Below are 26134 nucleotides of genomic sequence, written 5' to 3' on the forward strand. Positions count from 1 at the left end.
GGGCTTTCATGTCCTGCATTTACTATCACCTATTGATAATATAAGTTGGGAGTAAAATGGCATGGCCTGTGGCTTTAATGACATTTCTTGGTGTCTGAGTGCAGGGATTAGGGTAGGTCATGTGTGAAGAAGGCCAGGATTGGGCTTCTGGCTATTGACATGAGTGCACACATTGACTCTCAGCTTCTGTTGCACGTGGAACCCTCCAGTGACACTGCAAGCAGCATAGGGACTGGCGTGGGATGAAGATCATATTATGGTAACAAGTGACACAGCTTACAGTTAATTATGTCTCTTCTGGGATGACTTTCTATCATTACCAGAGAAGCTAGATCTGCATCCCTATGACACAGAAAGAAGACCTACTTCCTCATTGTCCTCTCTGCCCCTTTTTGCCTGGGAGGGAATCCAAGACTGATCTAGGCCAGGGACAGGGAACCAAGGCTAAGTACTGCAGTTGGGAGCCCAAGCAGAGAGCAGAGGAGGACTGAGCTCACAAGGAAGAGCCAATTAGTTGGTATCTGTCCCCAAGGGAAGACCTCTTCAGCTCAGCCTTTGTGGTGGCTGAGCTTGTTGGCTTGAACACATACTCTGGGGCACACGTAGGAGCTAAGGTGTGGGGAACAAATGCAGTCTGAGCCTCCTCAGTAACAATCATAGACTTTAATTATTAATGGACATTTCTGATTTGTTGATTTCAGCCTGTAGGTGCTGGTTGAAGTTCAAAGCTCAGAGAGAGACAGTCTTAATTTGACTATTGGGAAGAACAGCTGCTCTCAGGCTCCATCTTCTTCTTGTCTGCTCAAAACTCTCCAAATTTAAGAGGTTGAGAGTATCCATTCCCTTATCTAAGGGCCACATGAGTGACAGGAAGGAGAAAGGTGAGACCAGGGAAAGATCCATTTGCCATTTGTATTTTCTCCTCCTTGTCCTCCCTCCTCTTTCTCCTCCTCCTCCTCTTTGTACTCTTCCTCTTCCTCCTCCTCCTCTTTCTCCTCCTTGTCTTCCTCCTCTCCTCCTTCTCCTCCTCCTCCACCACTACCACCAAATCCTTCTCTTCTTCCTGACTTAAAACAAGGCCTCATGTATTCCAGGCTGGCCTCAGACTCCCTGTGTATCCAACAATGACCTTGAATTTCTGATTCTGTTTCTACTTCCTGAATGCTGGGGTTGTAGGAGCACACCACAGTGCCCCTTTAACTCATTACATTTCCTTTTACTTTTCTTGATGTTAAAGTAAAGACCTCTAATAAGAGCAGAGGTCTTGAAGACAGATCCCAGGCCAAGAGCCATGACTTGTCAAATCTAGTTTGACACTAGTTTATCTCACTGGGTGCCCTAGAGAAAAATCTCTTCCCATGTGAGAACCATGGTGCCCTTATGTCTTGCTTATGCCTTAGACTGCAAGGATTTCTTGTGTTGCCTATGAGATCTGTCTAGTGAAAAGACAGAATCTGGGAGAAGATGGTGTCTTGTCCAGTGATATTTGCAGAAAGACTGTGGCCTGGCCTGCCTCTTAGCACTTAGGAGGCACTGGGGTTCTAGCGCATTTTCAGCTGTGTCTTTTGAATCAGGATGAGAGGAAAGGAGAGACGGAGAAGAGGAGAGTTATACTGACATCCCATCATAAAGGTATAAAGAGGCTTCAGGTGGCTCTCCCTCCTGAGATGAGCTCCTACTCCGAATCCTCTTCTCTCGGAGATGTCTCTCAGGTCTGGCTCCTTAATTCCACCTTAATCTCTCAACAGAGAAAAGCTGCAGGTCAGAACTCCTCACACCTTCTCCTACATGGGCACAACTAGGGCAGGCTTGGGTCACTGAGGAAAGGCCCAGCGCACCTCTGAGAACAGGAGGGAAAAGCCTAGGTGATGGGTAAATGCAGGCTGTGAGTGGATCAGTGTGATTCTCCAGTTGATTGTCACAGGCAGGGGTAGGCTGTCAGTGCTGCCTAGACTTCCTTGGGTCCATCATGGACCTGTGCAGCGATGTTGCTGGATTGGAGCAGGAATGCTGAGTAGGCCATGTCAGCTTCCTCCTTGGATGACTAGGGAGCAATAGGAGAGGCATAAGATGGCGGGCTAGAGGAAGGACACACACACTTGATGTTCGGAGTTCACCTCACCATATCTACTGGAGCAAAACACACGTTTGAGACTTTGCTCTTAGTCCAGCCCCCATCCTCAGCAGGAAGACATCAGTTTTAAGAAATGGAAAGTTGCAGCCTCTAAAAATAATCTCCCACTGTCTCACTCCCCTTGTATGCAAAGCAGGATGGAACCACCTTCTGTTTGTGGGCCTGTCCCCAGAAGCTATGCTCTCGTAGTCCACAGGCAAGGTGGCCTAGGGTGTTGTCAACCAAGGTGTTCTCTTTCTCCACCACCCTAGACAGGTAGCATTTAGCACTGTCCACATGGTAGGGACTCAACTTTTGGACTTCACTTCCACATCCTGATTGTGCTAAATGCATGATCTCAGGTGTCATAAGGAGGAGCAGATATGGTTAAAAGTGTCAGTAACCCCAGGATTAGGAGCGGAGGAGCATCATAAGGAGCCTTAGGAAGGCAAGAAAGGAGGGAGATTTGCAACCCAGTGGCAGGAGTTGCCTCTCCTGGGGTTTGGTGATTCTGCTTGGGGTGGGAAAAGGCTTCTAGCGATGACCAAGATGCCCACCATGAATGAATATCCTCCAGCCTCAGGAGAAAGGACAGTCCTGAGGAAACTCTGAAAGGAGGATGTGTGACCCATGGAAAGGCCATAGCTCAGGAAGACCACCCACCTAGCCCCCCCACCGTTAGCATGTGACCCTCTGCCTGTGACCACATCTTTTGCAGGCTCACAGCCTACAACTGAGTTCCCCTCCTTACTTCAGCGGTATTGGCCAGTACCCACAGCCAAAGGAAATGTCTCCTCCTCAGAAAAGTCCTCTCAAATACTGTATTTATGCCATTTCCCCTGTTGGGGGAGCCAGTCTCCACACGGGGGCGGGGTGGGGGGGTGGGGGTCATTTGCCCTGCTATCCAACTGCAGTTTGAATTCCCTGTCATGTAGTGAGAGATCTTTCTTCCTTACCCTCTTTGCTTTCTTGGATTCCTCTGGCTCAGTGGCGGTCTCAGTGGTAGTCACGATTTCTGCATGGCGAGAAAAAGTGTTCTTAGCCCTAACCGATCTCTGTTTCTTCCTGGGTTGGGGCAGGTCCAGGTCTGCTCTCCCAAGGCCTGGGGCATGCTCAAAACACATACCGTCTCCTCTTTCGAGGACTGTTTCCTGAGTGTCTGGAGAGGCCCCCAGGTTGTCATTGCCTCCCAAATCCCTGGAATTCTGGAAGTCTGCCATGCTAATGTCTGTCCTGTAGCTGCTGATCGACATCCGGTCTGTTTGGCAGAAGAATCAGAGTGGGGGTAGGGTCATGGGTAAGAAGAGTAGGGAGCAAGGAGATTAGGGTGTGTTGCTCTCCCTGAGAGGACCTGACCCAGGCCTAGGCCCATGGGATACCAAGGGGTGGTGCCTTTTGATGCTTACCTCCAAATTAAAATGAAAATAGTCTGACTCCCTTTCTTGGGTGGTCAAGACTCTAGGGCCTTTGCAAATCTACGACTCAGTTCACAGAACTCCATTATAGCTTAACTCAGCCCTGTGCCGGGGTTGTTAGTCTTGAGCCACAAGGAAATGGAGGAATGGAATGGGCTACACCCCAGTCACTCAGCTGATTAGCTGAGCTGGAGGTGGGGTGGGGTGCGTCCTGGGTACTCACCTACATTCTTCCTGTGCCGGACTCTTGCCACCCACACAGCCACAGCGCCCACTGCCAGCACCAGACCCAGGGGCACCATGGTGGATAGCAGCACTTTGGAGCTCCCTTGTTGTCCATCAGCACTACAAGAGGGATCAAGTCAGCCCATCACCGAAAGGGAGCTGATCAGAATGTACTGGGAGGCTGCCCCAGCCAGAGTTCCTGCCATCTATCTTTTTGATGCAGTTCTCAGTTCTGTTTTGCTAAAGACAACCCCTGCCCCGCACCACCCCCATGAACCGGCAAGGCAAGGACCTGATTCTCTATATTCCAGGCCTGAGATACTGCACTAGGCAGTCCCATCTATGAGAGAAGGGCTGTGCTCCCTCCCCTCCGCTGACAAGCATTAGCCAAGGCTGCGAGGACTGACCATCTGCTGGTCTCTATCACACTCTGCTACTTGGTTCTAGTGGTCCAGACTCGGGGCTCAGTCTCTGGAGTGTTCTGTGAGTGGGGAGGTCTGGCGGGTGGGGGAGGAATCTACTCACCCGCCAGCGTCCGCAGCCGCTCTGTTCTCAGGAGCTTGGTCTCCCACACTCTGTACCTCCTTTTCCTCTGCCATGAGCCTGGGGTTCAGAACGACATTGTTCTCCTGCTCACCGGCACTGGATTCCACTACCTCTTCCTCGGGAGCAACGTTTGCAGGTACCTTTGCATCTGTTGGGCTGACATGGCGTGGCGCTGAAACGGATGAAAACAAAGCTGGTTATGTTTTTTTTTCTCTCTCCCTGTGTTCTTATATCTGTGAGTTAGGGGGGCAGTCACAGGGTGAGACCTCAAAGCTACCAAGGAAGGCTGAGGCTAGCGGTAGACTTAATAGTGAAGACCTCTACTCTAGGCCTGCAGATATTATTTCTACTCTTCCTGCTTCCATACCATGATTACCTCTGCCCGACTCTCTACCCTATGGCCATCAAGTTCATTTCCATGTCAAAGATCTATGAATCAGATCCACCCATCACAGCAGGTTCACAGGGAAATGTTCACAGCACCAAAATCGTGTTCCCAGGAACAGAGTGAGACGGGCCTTCCTCAATGGCTTCTATGAGCCATTGCTGAGCAATGCTGTGCTCAGACTTCCTAAAAGGCCATCATGATACAAGACATCTTCTATGACAAACAGAGGCTGGGCACACAAATCTACCAGATGAGTTTGTATTAAGTATTGTCTGTCCTCTTTATCCTTTTGGTGTCAGGAACTAAACCTAGAATAATGTGCATGTTAAGCATGTACTCTAATCCAAGCTGTACCCCAGATCCGTGCCTTACTGTTTTTCATCAAGATGTAGGTACCAGAGCATCCTTTGAGAGCACTCTGGTGCAGATGCAGGAGAATACAATGTACTGATATGAACATGACTCTGAAATCGCTATGTAGGATTTCCGGATGGAGAGGGGGCTTCACTCTGGTTTGAAGGGCACCTGTGAGACTCTTCATAATACTGAGATTAAACAGAAAAGCCACTACGATTTTCTTCCCTACTCTTATAGCAAAACCCCAGGATTGTCGTTGATGGAGAAGCTTCCAGGCAGGGACTTTCTGATAAGGCCTGCCCATCGGGTGCTATTGGGTGCAGGCGCTCACTGCCCTTGGAGACTCACCCCCTGTCCTCTCTTCAACTGCTACATAGATGGCTGTAGTTTCTCCATAGGCCTGGCCTTGTTTCAGCCCACACCAGTACCAGCCTTCATCTTCTTTCTTGACTGGGTCCAGGGTCATGGAGACGATCCGGTCACAGGTCACAGAGGCCTGGCGGGCACCTTCGTCATGGCTCGGCAGGACGTGGCAGCCTTTATTGGTCCACTTGCACCAGTATTTCTCTTGGGAGTAGAAATTGCATGGGTAGTGGCAGGAGAGCGTGAGGGCCTCTCCTGCTATAGCGGTCACGTTCCGCGGTGTCACCTCGAGGTTTGGCTTCCCTGTAGTTGGGAATCAGGAAGATAGAGACACAGAAAGTGAGACTGGGAGCTGCCCACAGGGGAAGGAAAGTGGTGGTTTTGATATGTTGTGAGCGTTTCCCCCCTGAAGATAGCATTGCTATACACCACCCGAGTACATAAGAAGCAGAAGGCTATGCTAACGGGTTACTATTGATGACCACCCTATCAGTCCAGAGTTTGATGTACAACTACAGCCTTGCTCACTGGCTTCTGTTTGCCTCCCTCACTCTCCTTTACTTAGTTACATTTGGGGGGGGGGCGGGGCTTAGTACAAGGAGCCACATTCAATATTCCATCTATCTACTGAAAATGAGCCCAGTCTTTCTGATATCAGGAAGTGTTACAAAGGATGATTGAAAGGACACAGGGTGCTGGTCACAGGTATGGAAATGCGACCTCTGGCCAAGTAGGTCCTTCCTTTGGCCCCCATGGATGGAGGTGGCATAGAAGGAAAGATGTCTACGGCATGAGACTGCTGCTGTTAGGATGGCCTTCAGCCTCCTCCCTCTACCTGATCCAGGTCATCAGTTCTCACCTTCAGCAACCTGGAGTTCTATTGTGGATCTCCAGTTAGAGTCATCGGTGAGGCACCAATAGAAGCCAGAATCCTGGGAGGTGAGCTGGTTGAGGATGATAGTGTAGGTACCAATGCCTTGCCCATCAAACAGGGCCAGCCGGCCCACATACTCTTCTTGTACCAGCCCCTGGCTCTCCACAAGCACCGGGCAGTGTCCATTTCCATCCCCTTCCCAGCGACACCAGTACTTGAGGCTGCTGCTTTCCTTGGGGTTGTAGGGACACACGAAGGCCACAGAGCCTCCCACGACACCCTTCACAACAGGACGACTAGCGGGAATGGTAGATTCTGGAAATACAGATTGAGATCATGTGAGAGGACAGAAATACCCAAAGAGCCTTACATGCCCCGGGAAACTTCTCTCCCCATGATATCCACCATGGAGAGAGGAAAGTTTAGACAAACCACCAACCCCTCCTCAGAATATGAAAACTATTTTATTTATGTCCGAATCTATAGCTAGAGTCTGGGGGTCAGAGTCCAACGACCCCAGTGTGTGTATCTCCTTCCTCTCTCCCCATTCTAGTTCTCAGCAGGGAACAGAAGACATTTAAGAGAGAATATTGAACGCTTTTCTTCAGCTTCTTATAAAATTTCCATCTAGATAATCATTCAATCTGTTTCTTAGCTTATCTTTAAAAAAAAAAAAACCCTGCTCACTGTATTGTACCTAAATTAAGAAAACATATTTGGGACGCGTCTACTTTAAAATATAAACTAAAACTGGGCTGGAGAGATGGCTCAGAGGTTAAGGACACTGATTGCTCCTCCAGAGGTCCTGAGTTCAATTCCCAGCAACCACATGGTGGCTCACAACCATCTAATAATATCTGATGCCCTCTTCTGGCCGGCAGGTGTAAATGCAGGCAGAACTCTGTATACATAATAATAAATAAATACATTTAAAAAATATATATATATATATAAACTAAAACTATGTGGTATGAGTTTGTTAATCAAAAACCCCGAGAGTCATCCTCCAGCGTGCAGAAGCGAATGCAAAAACGCAGAGAGAGCCCATGGTGACTGAAGGTGTCGGGGATGTGATGAGGACCCTCAAAGAAAAGTCATAGCGCGGGTACTCTGAACTTCAAGTGCTGGCTTGCTGCTTCTCATGAGGAGGAGCATGTTCCCTGTGCTCTAGGGTGAGAAGGAGCAGGGAGGGGGTGTTGAGTCATTCTGCCCCACCGATGGCTGGGGGAGGTGTGTAGCTGCTACGCCAGATGTGCCGAGTAACGAATCACCCTAAGAGCTGTGGGAGTGGAATGTTTAGATGTGAGGTGTTGCCTTTCCCGGAAGCTTTTAAGTCAATGTTTTTCCATCTGAGCATGAGGCATGTGGCATGCAACTTGTTCTGGAGTTGGCTGGGGAGGAGAGGGGACATGGCTCTGAAGCCCGTCTAGTGATCATGCCTTCAGCAGGGGCTCTACTTTCCATATTCTTGCTGCCCAGGGATAATCATCCATAGGTCCTCAGTAGCATGGGAGGATACTTGGGAACGGGTGCCAGGCAGACAGAGGCTGCATTTTCTAGTTCTCCTGAACTGTCCCTGCCCCCGACACACATCGTACTTAGTTCAAGACTTTCCGGGTGAAGGTTTACTGCTGACTGACATGAATGGGCATTAATGACTATAACAGAGGAGCAAGCTAGTGCCACATCTGCCATCCCATGCCTCCCCACTTTGCTTCCCTCCTGGAGGTTCTCACCTTCATTGATAAAGAGCTGCCAAGCCTGGATGGGCGAGACTTCCTGAGGCTGAGTGGAACTGTTGGCCCCACACAGGTAGTACCCTGCGTCTTCCTTCCTCAGGCCTGTGATCAGCACACTGAAGCGGCCATTGTCATCTCTTTGAGTCAGCAGGACCCTGCCCTCAAAGGCTGGATCCCTCTGCCCCAGGGTGTTGATCACCACATCACAAGTTTTGTTGTTCTTCCGGCACAGATATTTGGCCTGATCTGCCACCTCTCGGCCCAAGGCACATTCAAAAGTCACAGAGGACCTCAGGTCTTTATAAACCAGCTCTGGTTCAGGCTCTAGCACCTGGAGGTTGGCATTCTTTTTATCAGCAGTAGGATCTTCCCCAGCCTGGCAAACATACAACCCAGCATCACTGAGTCTGAGGTGAGTAATGTTGACACTAAAGGATACCTGGCTGGTCCCTTTCATAAAAAGTGTGGCTCTGCCCTTATACTTAGGGTTTACGTTCTCAGTAGAGTCAATGACAAGTTCGCAGGTCTCGCCTGTCATCTTACACAAGGATTTCTTGCTGTGAGCGTTCTCCCGTTTGAAAGGGCAGTCGATGGTCACATTTCTGCCCAGGTCCTTTGTGTAGACGTGAACGTCAGCTGGGAGCTCAGGAGCTGTGGAATTGAGGACAGGAGTAAATTATAATTTTCGTTTTGTAACACGGGGCCATTTTCTATACCCAGTGAGGGCTCTGGGTGGCCCAATGACCTTGGATGCCCTCCTCCCTAGAGGAACGCTGTCAGAATTTTTCTGTTGGAACTTACCCAATGATACACCAAAGCAAAGGCCTCTAAAACAAATGTTTTACTTTGATTTTTTTCTCCTGCCCTTTTGTTTTTCATGCCATTCTTCCCAAAGGCAAGCCAGAAAACTCAGCATACCACTTCCCAAAGGAGACCTTAGGAACCCTGACCTCTTTATCCCAAAGCTACCCACAAACCCTAAAAATATTACTTTAACCTACCAAATTTTCTTTGTAACCAGGAAGAAACTCTTGACTTACTATTCTACATCAAGGTCTTCACTGCTGTGTCTGTCTCACCCCCCAAAAGAAGCATTACAGCTGGGGTTCCAGGAAAAACTTGAACAGATGGGCCTTGCTGGGTTTTCCACTCAGGTTACTACCACTAGCTCACACTTGTTCTGTCCTGTTTCATCTCTGTACAGCCACCCACCCGTGCTTCATGGAACCCAAGATAAAATCAGATCTTTCTATGGCCCCTGTGAAGTTTCCTATGAATGTAAAACTTCAGTAAATGAGGTAAGAGGCTGGAGACATGGGTCAGCAGTTAAGGGCACTGGATGCTCTTCCAGAGGACCAGGGTTCAGCCCCAGAACTGTCTCCAACTCCAATCCCATGGGATCTGACGCCTCTTCTGGCTTTTGAGGGCACCAGGAACACATGTGGTGCACAAAAATATACGCAGACAAAACACTCATGAACATAAAATAAATAAATTAACGTAAAAACCAACTTGCTTAAATGAAGCTATGTGTTCTCTTGTTACCCTGTCTTTTGTTGTGAGGGTGTTGGCTGTGGCTTTTATGAGTAATGACAGCAATCACCCATCCATCTCCTCCATCTTCCATGGGTCAGGCTGACTTTCATCTCCATTGGAAGGTTTCCATAAGCTGGTACTAATTTCTCCCTTCTCGGTGTCCTCCTGAAAAATCTTTATCAGTTATTATATCCACTTTATATACCTCTATAGATTTCAGGGTGTAGACATTTGCTTTTTTTCTTTTTTCCTCTCTCTCTCTCTCTCTCTCTCTCTCTCTCTCTCTCTCTCTCTCTCTCGTAATAGCCCTAGTTCTCCTGGACTTACTATGTATACCAGCCTGGTCTTGAACTCATGAAAATTCACCTGCCTCTGCCTCTCGAGTGCTGGGATTAAAGGCGTGTGCCACCATTTTCTTTACATTTGCCCTCCCTGCTTTGATGTGCACAACAACTGATTTTGGTAGGGGCCAAATTAACATGTGTAGAAACGAACAAGATTGAGCATGAATTATCGAAAACCAGTAGTGAAGCAGAGCCGGCTGTTGGGATGGTCCAATCAAAGCCTTTGCTCCCAGTATCTGCAATATTCTCCTAGAGATGTAGGTGGAGTCAACCGAGAACACCTGCTCTCCCCCTGCCCCTCCCCCTGCACCCCAGCTCTTAGTAACCTGTGATGCTGTGCCTCACCACGAGCATAGAAACAGCCTTCGTGTTTGGAATACAGTTGATGGCGCCCATATCCCAAAGAGCAATGCTTCAGAGCCCCTCCACATTTCATTCCTGGGGTTTTCTCTTTTCACTTTCTCTGAGCAATCAGAAGTCCCCTCAGTGGGCACCCTTGTCAGATAGCCATTTTCTCCCTAGCTTCTATTAGCTACAGCAGGTTTGTTTGGAGGCCCACCTCTTCAGGGGCCTAGATGTCGGTCAAAAAATTCAAATTCATGCTGATAATTCTAATAGACTAATGTATCTCACGAAAATCCCACTGATAAAGGAGACTTCCTTGGCTGAAAGCCTCAATGTAAAGGAACATTACGGTAGGAGCGTAAGGAGCTTTAAAACTCTCTTGGTGCATTTTCTACCTCATCGGATGTTATAGATGCTCTATAAGCTGATGACGTCGCTGCTCCAGGGTGTGATTAAGGGGAAGGTGTTAGTTGTAGACATGAGGGAGAGAATAGGCATAGGCATCTGGAAAAGTACAGAGCAGGGAGAGAGAGAGAGAGTGGTAGACTGAGCGTGACCAGCAGACTAGGAGAGAAGCCCGGAGCAGGGTAGAGTGTGGATGGGGGTGAGGCAAAGAAAGTCTGAATCAAAAGGAGGGGACACAGCCCAAATAGCAGGGATGAAGGAGAAATGAGTAGCTGTGGGGCGGGAGTGAAGCCCGTGAGCATGGGAGCTGAAATGCCTAACAGGTACTTGTAATGCTGAGGGAGCCTGGAGGCTGGGTTGGGCTGCAGCAGACTAGTAGGCACCACAGGTAGCCGTTTGTCCCTTCTGTCAGTGGTAAGGGAAATGGCTCCTTTGGGGGAACTGGCTTCAAAATTCCTATGGAAACTGGGCACAGTGGCACAGGCCTGTAATCCCAGCAGCACTCAGGAGGCAGAGGCAGGCAGGCGGCTCTCTGTGAGTTCGAGGCCAACCTGGTCTACAGAGTGAAACCAGGTCAGCCAAGGCTACACAGAGAAACCCTGTCTTGAAAAACCAAAGCAAACCAAACCAAGCAAACAAACAAGTTCCTGTGGAATGCTGGCTTTTATCTGTCCTTCTGAATTTGGGGAAAGGGAGTTTCTTTTGGATGAGACAAATATCATGTCTCAACTCTATCAAATACAACAAAAGCTGTCCTCCTGTACCCGTTTAAGCCAAAGAAGCTTGTTAGAGACCCAGAAAATGAAACATTTCCCCCATTTCTCCCAGATATGCCTCATGTCTTGATGTTCTATTGTAGAAAGTCTTTGCCTCAGGAGAGAGGAGGCTTGAGACGTCGTGTCAGGATGCCCTTCAGTAGAAGGCATCGCCTTCCGGCAGACTCTCTCATAGTACCTAAGTTGGTTTCATCTGCTTTCTCCAGAAGCCCAGGGAGACTGGATTCTTACCCTGGCTGACCTCCAGGCTGATGTCAAAGGACAGGCCTCGGTTACTGGTGCCCAGGCCACACTTGTAGCTTCCAGTGTCATCCTGGGTGAGCTGTTCGACGTTGATCGCAAATGTGTTGTTCTCTGGGAAGTTGATGAGGGTGGCTCTGCCTGCGTACTCCTTGGAGATGAAACCATTTGAGGAGATGAGGGTTGTGCAGAGACCACTGGCTCCTTGTCGGCACCAGTATTTCCGGGCGTGCCGGTTGACAGAGGTGGCTGGGTAGTAGCACGTGATGGAGACCGATTTACCTTCCACTGTACTCACATCCTGGGGACCAAATATGGGGCTTTTTGTGGACACCACTGTGGAGACAGAAGACAAAAATTCTAAGACGTGATGGAGGAGGCCAAGCGGCCTGAAAGGATCCACTTAGCTCACCCTGAGGAATGAAAATTTCTAGTTAACGTGTACTCTCTAGTTATTGAAACGATACCACAGCCATACAGCATTGTATTAAATAAAATGGTTGTTTAATTATAATTTGGTTCAATTTGAATTGTAATGTGATAGGTAAATAAATTCAATTTTGCATCTGCTCTAAAGCTGTTGGCCTCTGACCTAAGTTTCTAAAAGCTCTGACACTTTGCCTCCTTCCCTAAGTTGTATAGTTCTTAGGTTTGTGTAAACACACTTATCGCTATACTTTCTGCAGAAGTGGAGTGATTGTGGCGTTTGCCTTTAAAATCCTTTCCCCCCATCCACTCAGGTGAAGCACATTTCTGATTTGGCTTAGAGATAACTGCCCTGCTAACAGAAATAATAAATTTGGCTAATTATAATCTGTAATTGAGTTGTTGGTCTTTTGCTGTTGGTCTCAAACTCCACAACTCGGGACAGACTTGGGGCTAGGAATCCAAGCAGGGGGCAAGGCTGAGGCAGGCTTGGAGACCCAGGGGCACCTGAGACCATGGCTACCACAGATGAAAAAGTCACTAGTCAGGGTCAGGCCCTGAACTAGTACCACAACTTAGAGTGAACAGCCCTAGATGGGGGCAAGTGCTTTTATGGATTTAGGGGCCCTGGGATTAGGATTCCTTAGACTATGGCTACTGCAATTTTACAGACTGAAACAAAATGGAAGGACTGTCGGCTGATGTGTGCTCAGGACAGTAATGATTAGTGAGTTGTTCTAGGGAGTCCTGACATCTGGGGGGCACATGGGGAAGGTTGAATGTGATTGTAGACTCACTCTCCAGGGACAGAGGAGATGTTCCCTGTACCCCTGGGGTTTGTTTTTTGTTTTTGCTTTTTTTTTTTTTTTGGACATATGAGTGAAGGTATTCAGTGTATGTCTGTGGCTGACTCCCTCGGACTGTGTAAATGCTTTGTCTTTGTAGGTTTTTTTTTTTTAAATTTGTGTTTGGTTAATTTGTATTTTATGCTGTGCTTGTAAGTTTTGTTGCAGAAATGTGGAACAGAGCACAGACCAGTCTACCTTGAGCTGCTTGCTGCCACACATTCAGGGGTTCTATGAGGCCGACTATGGAGTTAAGAAGTTGTTTAGAAAGTTCTGCATTCTCTGTGAACTAGAATCCCCCCCCCCCCACTTTCTATGTGGGATGGCCAGATGTAGGGCCCTTCAACTCCAGAATTTCCAAGAGAAGCTGGCAAGTGGTCACAGGGAACCTTAGCCATCCAGACCAGTTTCCTTATATTGATGGCTAGCTCTCCCTCATCCTTGACCTGTCTCCATGGCTGCAATGTGCCCTTAAACAAGGCTCCTCTGTTTTAATTATCAAGTCAATAAGTCAAAAACTCAGTCAAAGACTGAGTAGAAGCCTAAGTAAAATGCCTGAACTCTCTGTGCTGGCCCCTGTGGGAGAGGATTTTTCCACTGCCTTATAATACATACAAGTCCAGGATCCAACTGCGTCTGAGGGGTACCATGCACCATGCATTGGCAGCCCCGAGACTCTATCCTGCCCTGCCCTCACCTTCTCATACTTGGAGTGGGCTAGCTTAGCAAGCACACATGCTAGCCAAGCAAGACCCCAATTGTTATACCTCTTAGAGAGGCACCCCCTAGTGGGCTCCAACCCCAGCCTGCGCAAGGAGTTTGTGGGGAGCAGAGGCCCACACCGCCTTCTCTATTTTATGTTTCTTTCTCGACCAGTTACTTATGTAACTGGAAGACTCAGAACCCTCCCTTCTCTGAGATTTCTCAGACCCTTATCAGTCTGTTGGAAACTATTTTCTTTACCCACCAACTCATCTGCACTGATTGTAGGCAACTTCTAGGTACCATTTTTTTTTTAATGCTGAGAGAGGGATAGAGTGATGTCTGAGGCCAGGAAGGCTGTGATGATAATCAGGGAAGATGCAGAAGAAAGAGCTGAGCAAATATTGTCCTCATCTTTACAAAGCTGGGATCCAAGATAAGGGGGCACCATTGCCAGGCCTTAGTGACTAGAACAACAGCAGCTGCTCCAACTAATCTCTCAAAGATATAGGAGGTTATTTAGAGAAATCAGAAATCTTCTGCTGGGTTCCTGGAGCACCTCTGGGGAGCTTACCAGGAGTTTAACTCTATAGATCTGATGTCCCCTGAAAGCCAGCTCCATATTAATATTGCTTTTGTCATTCATCAGACCCAGGTATTCACAGGAAGTTGCAGAAATGAGAAGGTCTTGATGGGATGAATAGGCCACAGTTAGAAACAGGTCAGAAACTTTTAACATAGAAACCCAGATGAGAAGAAAGACAGAAGACTGGCCCCTGTGTTCAGATTAGAGGCTGATAAGATCCAAAGGGTAACCACCTTAGGTGATCAAATCAGCCTTGATCCAGATCGGAGAAAGGCCAAGGGGCATATCATAAAGAAAAAGTAGACTGGAAAAAAAATGAATGTCCTAATTGCCATCAGGAAAGAGGGACAAATGCTCATTATGACAGGAGTGGATTGACAAGAGGGGACTCCATACCAATGATCCCCCAGAAGTCCATGGTCACAGGAGAAGTAGGGGGCAGACTATTGGTTCCTAGTGGATATGGACACAGCCTATTCAATGCTAATTCACCCCCTAGGTCCCCTTACTAAGGAAAGACCCACCATCCAAGGGGCCTCAGGGATTGGAACCTGAGAGGTGGACCTTGGACAAGGTACTGTGACTCATTTTGTTGTTGTTGTTGTTGTTAAGCCACATTTTTCTGAACCCCATGATTGGTAAAGACTTGTTGAGAAAACTTGGCGCCACCATCATATTTAATGAGAAGAAAGAAAGCCACTCTGGACCCAAGGAGTCTTTACCCAGTGATCCGGTGACTTGCCCTTTGTTAGAAGAATATAAATTGGCAGAAATACTAATGAGGGACTAGGAACAGATGAGCCCCTTCTAACAGAATCAATGCTAACATTCCCTAGGGTGTGGGCAGAAACCTCCCCTGGACTGGCCTCACACCAGCCATCAGCTGTTCAGCTCCTGAGCTCAGCCTCGCCTATAAGAGTGAAACAGTTCCCTGTCTCCAGAAAGCATGTCAACTGCCTCAGAGATGCAGGTATTTTGGTTCCCTGCCACTCACCTTGGAACTCTTTTCTGATCTCCGTCATTAAGGCAGGCACCAAAGACCATTGTACTGTTCAGATCTTACGCGAAGTAACTAAGAGAGCGGAAAGCATCCCCAGACAGTACCAAATCCTGGTGCTTTGCTCAGCCTACTGGATCAAGGAAAAACTGTATATACTCTCTCAGCTCTGACACAGCCAGTGAACCAGCAGAGGAGGCCTGTGGAACACCTGAGCTGCTTTAGGCTTGGATCTTTCTCTACCACCTCTTCCCTGGCCTGACACAGCCAGTGAACCAGCAGAAGTGAGTTGGGCATGGGCCGCCACTCACACTAGCTGCCATCCCAACAAGGCCTGTGAGACACCCCAGGAGCTTTGGCCTTGGGCCTTTCTCTGCCGGCTCCTCCCTGGCTTGACTCATCTGGAACACAGCCTGTGAACCAGCAGAGGAGGCCAGTGGGGCACCCGAGCAGCTTTGGGCTTGGATCTCTCTCCACCTGCTCCTTACCGACCTGGCCCATATGGGACACAGACAGTGAACCGGCAGAGGTGAGTTGCATGTGGGGCCACAACTCCCATTAGCTAGCTACCATGCCGAGGAGGCCTGTGGGACAACTGAGCAGCTTTGGCCTTGGATCTTTCTCCACCCACTTCCCACTGTCTCAGCCCTCTGGCACCTGGGAGCCAACCAATATTTGCCGTTGAATGAACAGACCCTGAGTCAGGAGTCAGCTGCCATTTGATCTGGACTTGACTACCCACAGGGGTTTGAGAACTCCCCTACTCTGTTTGAAGAAGCTCTTACTGTGGACCTGCTTGAGTACTTCCAGGGGCCTCTTGACTGTTGCCTTCTTGCATTATGTGGATGATCACTAGGCGCACCCTCGAGGAGTGCAAAGAAAGCCACCAAGGAACTACCTGAAACGCATCAGCAGCTGGCCTACTATGTGTCTACTAAAAAGGCCTGATTGTGCGCTAATAAGGCAACTTGTCTGGAGTATTTCTTTGGGGGTAGCAACAAGAGGATCCTGTCTTCAGTCAGGATTAAAGCTCTTCTGAATATCCTGAGCCACAGGATGAAAGGCAGGTGAGAGAATTCTCCATTACAGCTGGATACTGCGGACTATGGATGCTCAGCTTTGCAGAAGGAGCAAAGCCATTATACCAGACTCTTGGAGGAAATGCCCCCCTGAGTTGGGAGGGCAAAGAAAAGGTGGCGTTCCAACCCAAAAGCTCAGGGAAGCCTGATGCCAGACTCAGTGCTTGGGCTACCTGATGTTGATAAGCCCTTCCACTTGTTTGTGGATGAATGGCATGAGGAGGCACAGGGCGTACCAACTCAAACTTTGGGACCCTGAAGAAGTCCTGTGGCCTGTTTGTCTATGTACCTAGACCCTGCTGCAGCAGAATGACCAGCTTTCGTCTGGGCCACTGGGGCCACAACGGTATTGTTAAAGGAAGCCGATAAATTGACCATGGGACAGGAAGGAGTTGCTTGCCACTGTCTGCCCCTTCCCCCACACCTTCCAGGAGCCTCTGAGCACTGGATGTCAAACACATACCTTACCCATTATGAAGCTCTTCTTTTAGATGCACCCACGATCAAATTCTTACCTTCTCTAGGGTTAAACACAGCATCCCTTTTGCCTGACCCCCAGTGAACTATGATGAAGTCATCAGTCCCCTGCAAAATGGACTATAGGACCTCTGAGACTACATTCTGGGGAAGACAGACACAACCTTGTTCATCTATGGAAGCAGTTATGTATAGGGTGGGTTCAGGTATGTAAGAGGGGCTGTAGTGACACTCACAGAGGTGATCTGGGTGCAACCTCTTTCTCAAGGGACTTTACCCCAAAGGCAGAACTGGTAGCCTTAACCCAGGCACTAAGATGGGGAAATAGCTGTGCTGTCAACATCTGTACCATAGCTGGTATTGCCTTTGCCACATGCCCATGGTTCCTTGGTCCAGGAGTGGGGCCTGCTGACCTCTACAGAGAAGATAAAAAATAAGGAGATCTCTGCTTTCCTAGCAGCTTTGTTTTTGCTGCCAGAGAAGCTTGTGATTACCTATTGCCCGGGATTTGGTAGAAACACAAGGCAACAGATTGGGTGGTGCTAAAGCGAGAACCACAGCCACAGCCAGTGGGGCCACCACAAACATTAGGGCTTCCATGTGTATACACAGTGAGGGAGAAAACTGGGCCAGACAGTAGGGGTTCACTAAGACTGAAGACTGATAGATGCTTTCAGATGGGGGCCCCATCCTACCAGAAGCTTTGGGATTCATCCCTTCTCTCACAAGTCCATCAGAGTATATACCTGGGATTGACCAAATCAAAGGAATTAATCAGAGACAGGTACTTTCTGTGCCACGTAGATGAAAGGGTTGAACCTATTATCCACTGCTATGCCATCTGTGACCAGATGAATCCAAGAGGAGTCAAACTAGCACCTATGGGTGTTGAGAAAGAGGGATTAATCCCAGAAAACACTGGGAATTGGACTATACTGCGGTTACTCTGCGTTTACAAGTTTTTATAGATACCTTTTCAGGATAGAAGGCTTTCTCACAAGGTCAGAAACAGATAATGTAGTCACTAAAAAGTTACTAATGGCGCTTATTTCCAGATTTGGCCTCCTCCCCTCTTTGGCCTTGTGTTCCGGGGCAAAGTTGCCCATTGAATAGCTACAACTCTGGAATACATTGGAAATTACCTTTCACCTGTGGAGCCCAGAGCTCAGGACAGGTAGAAAATGCTAGCAGGGCTACTGAGATAGTAATTCAATTCTGGGAAGAAACTGGCAAGAGGCGGATAGAGCTGTTTCCTATCGCTCCTTTTAAAATCAGGTGTCCGTCCTACCGGGACAAACGCCACCATTTGAATAATTCTTGGCTGCAGCCTCCACTTATTCCTGCAAAGGGAAGGCCACGGGCTGTTGAAGTGTCTAATTGTTCTTCCTCAAGCCCTTACAGGCATCATAGCAGACAATCCGAGACATGCGGAGTCCTCTATCACCCGGAGGTTCCAACTCCGGAGACTTGGTGTGGGTCCATTGCCTGCCCAGCAGAAGCCTGGAACCTTCCAGGAAGGGGCCTACAGGTACTGTATCAACCTTCACTTCAGCAGGAATCAAAGATGTGACCCATATGATCTTAACCCAATGGGAAATGTAGTCGCTAAGAAAATTCCATTTCATACAAAGCAACGACTTTAGTAGCTGTTGACTTCTTATCTAAATTCCTTGTCCACAGAGGCCCCTCTACCAGAGTCCTGCTCTCAAAAGTAGGAATATTCTGTCCTGTCTCTGATTACCAGTGCTTATCAGGCCATTTTTAGACAATGCCTTTTGTGTATTGGCTCTGTGTGACTGTGTCTCACGGGGATACACAGTTTGTGAGGGACATCGCTGTGGGTCACTCTGATATCAGTGACTCCATGGAAAAGGGTTTGAGCTGGAAGTTGGGACCATCAGACCTACCTGGGAAGGCAGCTAATAGGACGCTGACCAAGAAGAACCTCATTGCTGGTGGCTTCCAAGGGGGCTCTGCCATTCAAGTTGTCTTCGTGTGTGAGATGCTGAAAGACAATAACGGAAGGAGATGAAGTTTCTCTCTGACACCTATTTGCTTTCTGTACCCAGGAACTGTTGTAAATCCTCTTGAATAAGCTAAGAAATGCATGAACAGTGCTTCCTTACTGCTAAGACTCTCGGTTCTCCCACCCCTCTATCTGCTTTCTCTCGTCTACAATAAAAGCCTTCCTCTCAACCAATAGGCATTCTTAATTGCTTCAATAATTATAAATACCTTTATCTTCTTTTACCTAAGCTGCATGTTCCTTTGCACTACTGATATGGACGGCATTTCTTTGACGTCACCCAGGATGCCGTATTGGGCACACTGTAACACGGGCCCCTTCTTTCTGTGTCAGTTCCCTTCCCTGTATCCCTGGAGGTGGAGGAGGCTGACCTGGGTTTGGGTGAATGATGAGTAAACTGAGACGGAGAGGCACTTTAACAATTGTGGTGTTTGGAAAGGTATACAGAGGCTTGCAGCTGTTCCACGAGGGTTTCTGTGAGGATGGGCAGAGTGGAGCTAAGGGAATCTGAGCCCTGGCTTGTCTATACTGTCAGTCTCTCCTTCTTCAGATTCTCACAGTATGCTTAGACTGGATGCCAGAATGCCTTTGTTTATCAAAGTCTGTCTTTGATATTGTTTGTATAAACTGACAACATGACCTCTCCATGGAATGGTTAAGAGGAAGGTTTTTTATTATAGGAGAGAAAGGGGTGGGGGTGGGGGAGGGGAGAGAAACAACAAGAATAATAGCGAGGTTATAAGGAGAAAGAGTAGCTGGAGGGCGTTTAGGGGCGGGGAGGGGTGAGAAGGGTAGGGTGCCAGCAGGGACTTTGAAATGTGTCACAGGGACTTGTGACAATGAAGGAGCCAGCATGAGCTTTGATACGCTAATAGGCACGGAGGGTAGCATAAGTTCCTTCTGACAGAGGGAACGGGAACGGCTCCTCTTGGTAGAGGGAGCCAGCTTCCCGTGTCGCCCAGGAATGCCGACTTTCATCTAACCCCCAGGAACCGTCCATGTGGTCCAGGCTGAGCCCATTTCTGGGTGTTTGGATTGCCCTTTGGGAGTTTGAGGAGTTACATTTCCTCTGGAGCTGACATTTTTCATTTGAGTTTTACCAAGTACCCTTGAAATAATACAGACAGACAGACAGACAGACAGACAGACAGACCCACAAGCAATGAAGAGATTGAGATGATGCGTTATGCTCAAGGCTTCTAGTGATTCCATTCCAGGGTCAGAGACAAAATCTAGATGTTTTCATCTTTCCTGCCAGTTGAGTTCCAGCAGGACAAAGATGGAGAATCCAAGCAGCCCATGTGGACTTTGTACACAGTCCAGGCTACAGAGGACTGAGGCCTGGCCCATGGTAGGCTGTACTATCTCAAGGACCCAAACTATACCGTAGATTCTAGGGCCTAGAGGAAAAAGGGAAGAGAGGGGAGTCCCCACTTTCCAACAGACTTTGAAGACTTTGCTTGACTTTAAACTTTGGAATGGATTTGATGGAGCTTTTAAAGGAGAAGAAAAAACAACCCAATGTTAATAGGCCCTACACAGTAATGAGCACCCATAAAGATAAGGAAACTGTGAGCAGGAGGCAGCCTGGACACTATGTCTTCTCTGCCTGTCCCTGACTCCTGCTGTCCAGGCACTTCCTTCACTAGCTGAGCCAAAGGCAATAGAGTTGTTTATCTTGGTTATTTCTTTTCCTTAGGGGAATTTCCCAGCAAGAAACCCTTCTATTTCCTTGTGGAGATAAAGGTATTCTGTTTCTCTAGTTCTCTGGAAGAAGTGAGGGCATGGGGTTGGGACATAGGTGTCAGATGGCAACTAAAGGCTTTTTTTTTTTTAAACTGGGGTTAATGGCCCATGATTTCTTACCAAGTGAATGATAAACTCCTGGAGTGGAGCCTTAGCCAAACTCAGCCTAATTTGGATGTGATCAGGTGCTTGCGGGTCATCTGAGTGGCTAGAAGTTTCCGGGTAAGAGCTGCCATGAGGCCTATCTGCTATGTAACGGTTGGGATGGGTGGCGCCAAATCCCAAGGGACGTGGCACCTGCCCCTTGTGCTGGTCCGGGGTGCAGTCATGGGGGGAGGGGGAGGAGAAGGCCAAATATTTCCAGCTTTTAAGAGCCTAAACTAGCATCTTTTATTCTCCTTCTTGTCCTTGAGTCTAGAAAAGCAATCTTCTAATAGCCACGAGGCAGAACTTGGTCTTTTCATAGGCTCAGCTGGGGTACTACCCTCCTCTTGGGGGGTTGATGGCCTTTCCAGAGAACCAGGTGCCAGGCTCCCCATAGTGGGGGACCTGACTTTTAGCCAGAGCTTATCATCCTTTTTGTGACACATTCAAATGGCTATCCCAGTCAGTTTGCAAGCATGGAGACAGGTGTGTATCTTCAACTTTGTGTGTAGCTCAAAAATTGGGTGTGAGAGCATCCGGGTACTTCTATCTGGTGAGAAAAACCAGGGTCACCATGAGGAGAATGACAAGAGCCAACACCCAGGGCAGATGTTGGGCAGGAGATATTTTGAAAAATGGGGACTTTCCTTTGCCTAGAGCTACAATTTAGATCCTTCCTTTGGTAAGGGTTTAAAACATTTTTGCCTCAGTCAGACTTTTCCCAAAGTCCAGGCAATCCAGAGTTCATAGGAGCCTCAACAGCAGAGTTGAGTTGAAGAGAGGAATTTAAGAAGGGAAGGAAAGAGTAAAGCGCTTACTTGCCCCACCCCCACCCCAGCTGTTTTGCTAAGACCCTTTCTCACGTGGTTTAGGGTATTGCCTATTGCCTCAGGAACCCTGGGGGTAGATTCGATCACTTTAGTGTTGCAGACAGAAGATCTAAAGCCTAGGGATTCTTAACCCCAAGACCTATATCAGACAGAGTACTGGGACCATGAGTCTATTATCACTTCTTGCATGAGCCCAGAGCTCAGTTCTATGGGGTTATAACTATTCTAGAGACCTAGCTTAGGAAAGGCCAGGTTGTCCTGACTCCTAACCTCTCCTACTAGAGAGCCACATTTTGCCTGTAAACAAATGGCTTCTCTTGCCTTTTGATAAAGTGCTTTACAGCACCAGAAGGGCCCTCCTCAACACTGAGACAGGGTCCTGATCTGTAGAAACAGTTTGGTTCCTCTAGAGCAGTGGTTCTCAATCTGTGGGATGTGACCCCTTTGGGAGTCCAAGAACCCTTTTCACAAGGCTTGTATATCAGATACCCTGCATGTAAGATACTTACATTATGATCACAACCATAGCAAAACCAACATTATAAAGTAGCAATGGAAATGATTCTATGGCTGGGGTCACCACCACAGGAGGAACTGTATTAAAGGGCCGCAGCATTAGGAAGGCCGAGAACCACTGTTCTAGAGGGTTGACCTTGGGGGATATTTTATAAGATCAAAGGCTATAGTGTAAAGACCCATAGCCTACACCAGGTCTGATGTGATTGTAGCCTTTTGACTTTGAAAACTTTACCCTCCTTTGTCTGGGCACCAAGAGTCTTTTCCCTGGCAAGGCCTACTCTTGTCCAGCTCACTAGAGGACTCCTTATACTCTTAATTGGCTCAATAAAGTGTGGTGATTTATAACTTTCTCGAGTGAATTAATTTCACTAGTGTATGTGCACTGAAACCAGGGTTGAGCTTTTTTTTTTTTTTTTTCCTGCTGATGAGGCCGAGATGTTCCAGGTTGTTTGCAGTCCGCTGGGTTAGTTTCTCAATATAATTCTAACCGATATCCCCAAGCTTGCAGATTGGGGCAGAAGTATGGGCCGCAAGGGAGAATAAAGTTTATCTCCTTATAAGCCCAGTTTCGCTAGGTCCCCATTGGGTTAAAGTGACTGCTTTTCAGCTTTTAGGACAAACCTTTGTTCATCTAAACTCCACTGTGCCTCCTTGGGGGAAGAGACACCTGGGCCCGGGTCTTAGCTCGGCTAAGCTATCTATTCTTGTAACCCTGAAACAACCCAGCGTCTTCACCTCCCAGGAGAAGGTAAGATGGGATGCTCAAAGCTCCAGGGGCTTCACGGGGGACAGAGGACATGAGCTAAGATCAGAAGAAGCCAAGTGTCTGTTTCTAACAGCCTCGGCGTATGAACTTGGAGGAGTAAGTTGCTGTGGCGTTAGGAAGACTAGCGAGGGCTTTCTTTGCGTTTCTCCTTGGCCTGACCCGCACGGTCGGTCCCCTCTCCCGTTCCAGGAGCAGCCCTGTCTAAGTCCATTTGGGACTGTTACTTTGTCTCTCACAGACCAAGAGTTGAGCACAGAGTAGCGTGAGCTTGGAAATTGTCACATGAAGAATGGGGTTAAGGATGGAAGAGAGCCTGGGTGGGTGGGGGTGTCCAGGATTCCCTTCTATCCTGGGGTATAAGGAGCATTCTCACACTTGCGTGGAAAACACCAACGTGATGTTTTCATCTATAAAATGAGCATATGCGTTTCTGAGTCTTCTAACTTGAAAGGTGAGTGCCTTTGGCCCGGCAGAACATGGAGAAAGACAACAGAATAATATGTGCTGACACATTTTTAGTGACATCAGATGTTCTCCAGCCAAAAGAAGTCACAATAACTCTAAAGGGCAGGGTTGGGTGCTGCCTGTGTACCTACCCTTCACGGTAGCTACGCACTGGGCTGAGTGCTAAGACCGTTTACTTTTCCACTTGGCTGTCACCTCTGTCACTCGGGGACTGGGCCAGCTTTAGAGAAGAGAAGAAAGGTGTCCTTTCCTCCCCACCCACCTTTCACGAGAAAGTCAATTCTCTTGAAGAGTTGCTTGGACCTAGAGGTGGTGCCATGAGATCTTTCTTCCTGAAAACACTAGTTGCCATTTATTTAGCACCGGGCATGAACGGGGAGTGTTTCCCTTGTTTCCCGAATCTGGATGTATCCATGCCAAAGCCCTGTTACTGCTGCCATGCTGTGTCACTGCCAGTGAGCCTGATATCCTAGCTTCCTTATACCTAGAGTCAGAGAAGAGGAGGATGTGGATCATGTTTTCTGCTGAACCTAATGTATAGGTTGAGCACATCTTATCCAAAATGCTTAGGATCAGAAGTGGCCTCCATTTTAATTTTTGAAATATCTTCAGATATGTGATAAGGTATCTTGGGAATAAGACCCAAGTCTAAATGTATCCTGAAGGCAATTTTATACATATTTAATGTGACTATGTTTTAGATTGACGCCTATTACCTGAGGTCTGGTGTGGAATTTTCTGCTTGTGTAGTGTTGGCTCTTAAAATGTCTGGGTTTGGGGCATTTCAGATTTTAGAATTACAGTTTCAGGAATACTCAACCTGTAACTTTATTTGTTTGTTTGTTTGTTTTTGGGGCAGAGTCTCTCTATTTTGCTGAACTCACCACGCTGCCGTTCTCCCACAATCCTAGCCCCACAAGTGCTAGGATTATAGGTATGTCCCAGTTGTATACATTTTTTCAGTTAAGTGGTTTGCTTTGCTAGGTGATATATAGGAGTATTTAAAACCATACCAGAAAGGCTGTAACAGCATATTGTTTAGACCTCCTGGGTGACTTTACATCATTTGTATAAACTCATCCAGTTTTCATTGCCTCAGCTGTGGTGCGGGACTGTAGTGTCTGCCTTTCCCAGCTCCTTGGTGATTCGGGGTAGGAATGAGATAAAGCTGTGAAGTCCCAGAGTGAGCCGGTTTACTTTACTGAAGGGAAGCCGAAGTGACCAGGCTTTTTGTGAACGAACCTCACAGATCTACAGGTGCGCTATGATGCCATGAAGCAGATGGTGGTGACAGAGCTAGGTCCAGTCCTTTGAGATATAATGCCACATCCAGGCCAGGCAAACACATGAGTGCAAGGTTCCAGATACAGCTCAGAGCCGAAGCCTCTGTCTTCAGCTACCAGAGAAATGCCGTCTACCCAAATCTCCGAATCTGGCACGTCCCTCTTTATACAGTAAGACATCTCTAAATCCCTTAGCGGCAGGGGAAAGTGTTAACAAAAACTGTCATTCAAAATATGTGTGCCCCCGCTGCCCCCAGGTGTGGTGGCAGTTGCACAAATGGAGCTGGTGCAGAGGGTGAAGTCAGGCTGCCAATGTCCTTTTGGACCGGCTTTGGAATATTGTCAGAAGGGATAAGGCCAGGACTGATGGCTGCCTGGGTGCTGTGTTAGGGGGGTACATCCCAGGGCTGCTGCCTGTGCCTAGAAGGTGCCTGTGCTCCCCCCTTAAGTCTATTACTCCCCAAGGACACCGTTTTCCCCATTCAGAGCAGGGCAGAACAACATCACAATGCATACTTGTTTCTAGTGGCACGGATCTGTGGCGGCAAGTCTGGGTTGCAATTGGAAGTGACTTTAAAGCCTCATAGAATCCCAGAAAAAGGACCCGAGTGTGGCCTCCTTGGAAAGGCAGCTGAGGCAATGTGTGTTTTTGTACTATCTGAACCCAGATCTGCCTGCCGCCCAGTAAGTTCTTGAGTAATTGGACTAAATTATGATGCACCAAATCGTTGCAATATTGCTGCACTTCACACATATTTTCTCATTTGAACCCACTTTGACCTGCAGTGATTAGTGTTATTTTTAAATCCTCATTTTGCCGATTAAGACTGAGGCTCAGAAAGATTAGATACTGTGCAAGGTAGTAACTGTAGGAGGATAAGGGAATTTGGGGACTAAGGGTAAAAGGGAGTGCTGGCAACACACTTTTCTCACCCATGATATTCTGCAGGAAAAGCACAGCGAGGCATGCCCATGCATGTGTCTCTACTCCCTTGTGGCATACAGGCACACAGTATGCCCTGTTTACCTCACCCTCTCTGTGAGGCTGGGAGCTGGAGGGCAGGGGATCTTCAAAGCTAAGATCCCAAGGAGCAGCCTATCCCAGGATCCCAGGCAGCACACTTACTTTTAGCCACTTCCTTCTCTCCAGATGATCCAGTTTCACAGGCTGCCAGTCAGTGTGTGCCCCTTCCCTTCTAGAAGCTTCCAGCAAGGCACAGGTTACTGCTGCCAGAACCGAAACTGCTCTGTGCTTGACCCGCACCTGGCTCTTAAAGGGCCGTTGTCCCACAGACAAGGTAGCCAGCCCCGGAGCACGTGACTCCCACAGATCCTTGCTTTCCTGGCTGGCTCCTTTTGTTCTCTCCCGTACTTGGAGAGACTGTGCCACTCACGAATCCTCCATTGTTGCAGCTTCAGGATATGGGACTGGATGTCCCTTACTGTTTGGCCACTCGCCCCCGGTCAGTAGGGATTGCTCTAGTCTCATGACTCCCTAGCACATGGGAGCCTGAAACGCCACTCCATAAGCACCATCTGCAAAGTTTCCCTTTTCAGCCTAGAGTTTCCGGGACCGT

The 26134-nt window shown here is 48.1% G+C and overlaps 1 protein-coding gene across 1 annotated transcript; it reads right to left on the reverse strand.

The window, feature by feature from the left end:
• Window positions 1–643: 643 nt before the first annotated feature.
• Window positions 644–25845, reverse strand: PIGR (polymeric immunoglobulin receptor). The gene is made up of 11 exons (XM_084778500.1): window positions 25684–25845; window positions 18686–18783; window positions 11658–12002; window positions 8018–8671; window positions 6267–6596; window positions 5393–5710; window positions 4279–4471; window positions 3752–3873; window positions 3240–3371; window positions 3070–3128; window positions 644–2044 (listed from the first exon to the last, which is right to left on the reverse strand). The coding sequence occupies exons 2-11, from the start codon at window positions 18756–18758 to the stop codon at window positions 1949–1951; spliced, it is 2322 nt and encodes a 773-aa protein (XP_084634626.1). The 5' UTR covers window positions 18759–18783; window positions 25684–25845; the 3' UTR covers window positions 644–1948.
• Window positions 25846–26134: the final 289 nt, after the last annotated feature.

Source organism: Acomys minous (assembly GCF_964271855.1).
Source record: "Acomys minous genome assembly, chromosome: 1".
In the NCBI taxonomy this organism is placed as follows: Eukaryota; Metazoa; Chordata; class Mammalia; order Rodentia; family Muridae; genus Acomys; species Acomys minous.

Excerpts from the sequence above, each read along its gene's own strand:
- PIGR (XM_084778500.1), bottom strand. The coding sequence starts at position 18,758 with ATGGCAGAGCCCCCTTGGAAGCCACCAGCAATGAGGTTCTTCTTGGTC. Across the intron at positions 3,129-3,239 it reads AGTCCTCGAAAGAGGAGACG|AAATCGTGACTACCACTGAG; the intron begins GTATGTGTTTTG and ends CTCGCCATGCAG. Across the intron at positions 2,045-3,069 it reads AATCCAAGAAAGCAAAGAGG|TCATCCAAGGAGGAAGCTGA; the intron begins GTAAGGAAGAAA and ends ATTGCTCCCTAG.